Source organism: Polyodon spathula, chromosome 23 (genome assembly GCF_017654505.1).
Source record: "Polyodon spathula isolate WHYD16114869_AA chromosome 23, ASM1765450v1, whole genome shotgun sequence".
In the NCBI taxonomy this organism is placed as follows: Eukaryota; Metazoa; Chordata; class Actinopteri; order Acipenseriformes; family Polyodontidae; genus Polyodon; species Polyodon spathula.
In genome coordinates, this window is record NC_054556.1 from 25001856 (window position 1) to 25007855 (window position 6000).

The window sequence follows — 6000 nt, forward strand, 5'->3', positions numbered from 1 at the left end:
GCGAAGCCCCTTTGTGACACGTTTGTTTTGAGTCTTCCCTGTACACCCATCGATACCCATTAGAGATCAGATGAACCTCCCTGTTTAAAATCTTCATCCTCTGCAGTACCTCCCCTATTTCTCTATTTATTTCTCTCTGTCTCGTTTTAACCCTGTGCTTACAGAAGGAGGATATGGAGGACGAGTTACCAGCCGACAATAAGCAGGAGGTATATCTGTCTTTCATCCTGTCACGTTTCGCAAAAACAAACGTCATCTTACCAAGAGAGTCCTTCTTCCTGTCCTCCTCTCTCCCCACGTTTCCCCTCATATTGTTCTGAGTCAACGGAGAAACCTGAATTTGTCTGTGTCCATTGTCTAGAATAATCAAGGGTCACCTTGTTTTCTCTTCAGTCATCTTTGTCTGGAGTAGAACCCCATTTCTCCTTGTGTTCAATCCCTAATTTAGTGTAATCTATACCTTATTGCCCAGTTTCAACTCCATATGCATGTGTTCATGTTTAAAATCAATATCTGACATATGCAACTGCGTTTTGATTGTGTTTAGGATATAGTTAGGAGTATGCTTATATGGGTTGTCGGCCTGTCTGTGGTGTCTGTCCCTTATTGACCCCCTCCTCTCTCTCTCTGTCTCTCTCTCTCTCTCTCTCTCTCTCTTTCTCTCTCTCTTTTTCTCTCTCTGGGCTGTCAGTCGGATCAGGAGTCCACCCCCCAACACAAACAGGAGGTAGTTTGGTATCAACTACAATCTGCTGCTAGCCCTGTGTGTGTGTGTGTTGGTCCCTAGTTGATACTTAAAAATAAACAATACTTTATTTTAGGTTGTGAAATGTATCAAAACTAGTACAAGAAAGGGGAATTGTGGGGGGTCTGGCCATGTTATTGTTTCAAAATATGCACAGAGAGTAGGACTAGAGGGTGTATACAGTATGTACAGAAAGGGCAAGTTGAGGAAAAGGATGTTTAGATTGTGTCTATCAGATGATACTGCAGCAGCTATAATAATGAGCTTATTCAGGAAACCTGCCTGACAGTGAGCTAGAATGGGACAAGCCTCAAAGAGCCCAAAAAAGTCCTCTTCCTACACTCAACCATACCTTCATGGTACCCCCACCTTTAATGGCCAAGGATGTGCGTGTGTGTGACTTGCAGGCCTTGTTGACATATTTAAATTGCTCTGGTTCCACAGTTCCCGGACAAGACAGAGGATGTGTTGATGAAGCACCAGGCCAGCATCAATGAGCTGAAGAGAGCCTTGAAGGAACCCAACAGCAAGCTGGTCCACCGGGAAAAACGGCTTTCCGCCACCTCCCAGAAATACAGGGGCTCAACCGGGACCACGCCAGAGAAGAAGCCTGTGAGTCCACACTGAGGGGTGTGAGAAGGGGGGTTATTGTGTGCATGAGAGGGGAGAGAGGGGTGTCTGTGTGTGTGTGTGTGTGTGTGTGTGTGTGTGCGAGGGGAGAGAAGGGTGTCAGTTTTGTTTGAATATCCATCGTTTAGATATATGTTGTGAGAACCATACGTTATATCCCTGAAAGAACAAAAAAATGTCCCTGCAGCATTTTTATGACGAGTATATATGTTAGAATGAAATAATGAATTCAATAAGAGGAATTAAGTACTGCTCCTTTAAGCTTTGAGGGAGTTCATGTTTAATTACTGTTCTGTCTTCTTTTTTGTCTTTTACGCCTCTCCCTGTGGAACTGTAAAAATCAGTCGTCGGGAGAAGAGGGGAGGGAGGAGCCTGTGGCCACTGCTGTAGAAGGCTTCACCCAGAAGACTGTGGTATCTTCACCCGAGGTTATCTTGCTCTCTCTCTCTCTTCTTCCTTCCACTTGTGCATTGTATCACAGATTCAACCAGAGCAGGTTTTGAACAGTGGTACTGTATGGGTATGCCAGGTAGAGTCATCTTGTTAGCTGCAGGGGAGTGCTATGCCCTAGTGGTGGTGCATGTGATGATAACATGGTCCTAGGTATTCAGCCCTTTCAGCACAGTCTGAGACCCTGTCCCCGCTCTAGGGCAAGAAAGGGTAGCCTATTGATAATGCTTTTTGAGAGTATAATACACTTTGTAGAGAACTTTAATTACCAAACTTAAAAATAAAACAAAACCCCAAATCATGATTATTTAAGAAAGTTTTAGACACAAAGTCAAAACTGAGGGAACAGAAAGAAGGCATACATATTTTGGAAAAACAAGAGAATCTCACCAGGTTAATTCCTGTGATGACCTATCGCCAGGCTAGGTTTTGGCGATAAGTGGAATTGCAGCTAAATGGAGTGTATCTAGATGAATTAAAAATAGCCCACTTCCAAATATAGGTAATGTGTAGCAGTATGTTTTAAAATGCAACCTGATGTACTGATCTCACTAATAAAGACTCCACCAGCCACCATGAACATATTACAACTGGTTTCTCTGGTTGAGCTGAATATGAGATGTGTTTGACCTGCTAGCACATTATTGTTCTAGCTGTCACACTATTTCAAAGAATGCACATATCCAGTAAGGAAGAGACTTTCAGTAAAGTTAAGGGGGATGGGGAGACCGTGTGATGCTAACTGTGTTCAATCTATATCAATATCATAGGGCTCTGAGGAGTGGGTATTTATTGAAAAGCATATCTCCAGCCAAGAGCTGCTGGCTGTTGCATTGAAAGATAAGAAGGAAAAGTCTTCTGCTCAGGATCAGGAGCAAGCTGTAGACTCCCTAGACAGAACAGAGGAGGAAAGCCTTGCTGCGGTAAGCTCACAGGAGGAGGCTGTTCAAAAATTAGGAGGAGCTCAAGAGGGCAAGGATATGATGGAGGACCAGGATGCTGCAGAAGAGACAGTGGTTCAGGAAGCTTTGGATGAGAAAGCAGTGACTGGCAAAGAAGCCCCCTCAGCACAAGAATATGGAGCAGAATCTTCCAAACCACAGAATCTTGAAAAAAAACTGGATGACACTGTAACTGTCTGTCAAGAGGGAACTCAAGCCCAAGAATCTTTGGGTGAATCTGTAAAAGAGAAATCACAAGGTGTTTCTGAAATAGAGGCTGAATCCTGGGTCTTGGAAACCCAAGATGAACGACAGACCGACTCTGTTAGAGTCCAGAAGGAGCTGAGACCACAAAGCCTCAACCTTGGGAAGCCTGCAGACCTGTTTTATGAGACAGAACATCCAGACACTGGAGAGGAAAATAAGGATTTGGAGAGCGATGAAGAAACACCACCAGATAAAATACACAGTGAAGGAAATGAATCTGAAGAATATAGGTCAGATTTTCAGGAGACGATGACTGTTTCATCAGAACCCTATTTGCAAATGGAAGAAGTAGAGAGACCAAAGTCACCTTCTTCCCTAGAAAAGCAGACTTCCTTACTCCAAGATGCAACCGAGGTGCAATCAAAACCAAAATCAGAACCTCCAGATTCTAGGCCATCCTTAAAGCAAGAAGAGACAAGCCCTAATAAAGTTAAAGGGAATGAACTAGCTTCCTTTCTGAATGAGGAGGAAGCAAAAGTAGGAGTTGGTGACAGTGGAAAATGTGAAACTGAGGAAGATGAGAAAAATACCGTGACAGAGGAAAAATACATGTCTTTAATTAAAACATGCTCAGTTCTGAGTGTGATAGAACTCTCCAAAGACACAGAGAAAACAGTTTTTCCAGATGGGGAGGAAATCCAGAAAGTAGAGGACAAAATGATAGAAGAGAAGATTAGTCACCAAGCAGACAATGGAGCAGAGGAACAAATGGATCTTGAGCCAAAGCGACCAGAAACAATTAAACTGACTGTGCATGCAGTAGCTGAGGAAGAAACATCCGAGAAAGACTTTCCTTTAAACGATAAATCTGAGAAGCCAGAGCCTCTAAACAAAGAAAAAGCAGAAGACTCCTTCACAGAGGAACAATCTTCTGAAGCTGAAAAGAAAGCACTCAAAAGTCATGAGGGTTCTAAAGAAAAATCTCCTGGAAATGATGAGGGACAGACTACCATTAGAGACCAGGTAGAAGAGGGCACAATCATCCTATTTCCGGAGACAGACATAAGGTGTGAAGCTGATGGCGAGGAGGCAAAGGAAGACAGGTCTTCCAAACTCACAGAACCAGGAGCAAAAGAATCCAAAAAAGTAGGAGATGTTGAATATAAGAAAGGATACTCGGAATTAAAACCAGATGAGGACAATAGTCAGAATACTGCTCTGGGAAATAAGAGCCAGGGATCAGGTACAGAATGCAATCAGGACCGTTCTGGGAAGAACGATTCGAATTTGTGTGAAAGCAAATCAAACGAGTTGATACAAGATAGCAGGAAGCTAGACGAGGAGACATCTGGTTTTCACATACCTGACCCAAGTCTAGTTGCTGTTGCCACCCTAACCACTCAGGAAAGCAAACAGAAGGCTAGCGACCAACATAGTCATGGCAAACCTGAGGAACATGCCGGCAAGTCAACCCATGGGACAGAAGAAATGGAGAAAGGGGAGACTGGAGAGACCGTGGATGCTGGGAAGGGTCTTGCAGAGTCTGAACAAAAAAATGAACAGGCTGACAAAAAAGCACAGGACACCCAGTGCTCAGACACCAAGACCGAGACAGCCTGTACAGATATGCCAGAGGTTCCGGCAAAACCAATAAAGCGCCAGGGGCCTGCTGTGCCCCCCAGACCCAGCCGAACTGTCCCCAAGGACCCTGGCCCAGAAGTGGCAAAGAAAAAACATGTGGTAAATCTGCTTAGCATCCACTTCCATGCGTACCATCCGATGATACAGCATATCCATTAATATTTATTTTATTAACTACAAATATATATTTATATATATATCTGTGCGTAATATATGAAAAAAAGTGTTTCCAACACTTTTTTGCTGTCTCATTGAAACGAGCTGACACAGCGCTGCATTTGTCTACCATGAACTGTGGACTGCCCCCTCTCTCCTTGCACCTCCTCCCCCTCCTTTAAACACCGAGCGGTCATCGTGCTTGCACGTCGGTAGAAGCCTGCCGGAGTATCGGAGCTTTGTCTTGACCCTGAAAGCTGTACTTTCTCACACTTTGGCTTGCAACTTGCTTTGGTTGTCTCCCTCCAACCATCACTCTTTTTCCCTCCAACCCTCAGTTTAAACAAACATTTAGACATGTCTTTCAGCTGGTTGTAAGGAAAAAGACGTCTTTACGCTTTTTGCGATGGCACTGCCCACTCCTAAGCTCAGAGGTTTCTCCAGTGCTTAATTTGTCAGTGCCAGTGTCTCTGATGCCGCCCAGAATAAGGTCTGGATGGGTGAGTGGGTCTAAAGTACAATTAATTTGAGCATTTCACTTTACAACCAAACCAGCTTGAAACATTTTCCACAAATGTGAAATTGAGGCTGCAGTTTCCCAACAATTGTAAATAAAAAAAGAAATGATTTGATAAAAAGCCTGAAATGCAGTTACCTATTTTGTCTACAAGAAGAATCAGTTATGAAGGTTGTGACAAAGCTTCAACAGCAATACTATTTCACTCATGCTGTCATGTGGTGGCATGCAGCTTTAAATCTTTCAGGAATTTAAAAAGGGATTCCTATCAAGTTCATAAAATCCCAGAAGCTGTCAGTCTGTCATCTTTATCAGATACTAAATCAATTCCTGCAGACAGATGGAAAGGCAGATAGGTGGCTTTGGTCAGTCTCCTGGGATTCAGCACTTGATCCATCCCTGTGAGGGGATGACCAGCACCCCGAGGGCTGGTGTTGGGGAAGTACTATAGAAAAGGAGAGCTTGTGTGTTCAAACTCAGTGAGAGACCCCTGAGATTGAGTGGCTGCTCTGCCTGCTCCCTGCACCCCTGAACCATTGCTCGTTTCTCCTAACTCTGCACCCCTCTCTTTGTCAGCACTGCTCTGTGTAGGACCTTGGCGTCAATTACACTGGCAGGCTTTCTGTCAGATGTTTGCGTGGTCCCAGATTTTGAACTGGTCAATGCAGAACCAAACATTTTTTAACTGTTAAAACAACCCAAGAGAATGTAAG

General features: G+C 43.9%; 1 protein-coding gene across 5 annotated transcripts in view; it reads left to right on the forward strand.

Annotated features, from left to right (window-relative positions):
* Positions 1–5991, forward strand: part of LOC121298495 (band 4.1-like protein 3) — a 29649-nt gene extending 23658 nt beyond the window's left edge. For 3 of the 5 annotated variants that reach the window (XM_041225635.1, XM_041225637.1, XM_041225636.1), the window contains exons 13-17: positions 165–209; positions 692–727; positions 1190–1357; positions 1720–1803; positions 2596–5991. In XM_041225635.1, coding sequence (XP_041081569.1) covers positions 165–209; positions 692–727; positions 1190–1357; positions 1720–1803; positions 2596–4773 — 2511 coding nt within the window. In that variant the 3' untranslated portion in view covers positions 4774–5991. The remainder of the gene's footprint in view (positions 1–164; positions 210–691; positions 728–1189; positions 1358–1719; positions 1804–2595) is intronic. The other 2 variants (XM_041225638.1, XM_041225640.1) reach the window with 2 other exon arrangements.
* The last annotated feature ends 9 nt before the right edge of the window (positions 5992–6000 follow it).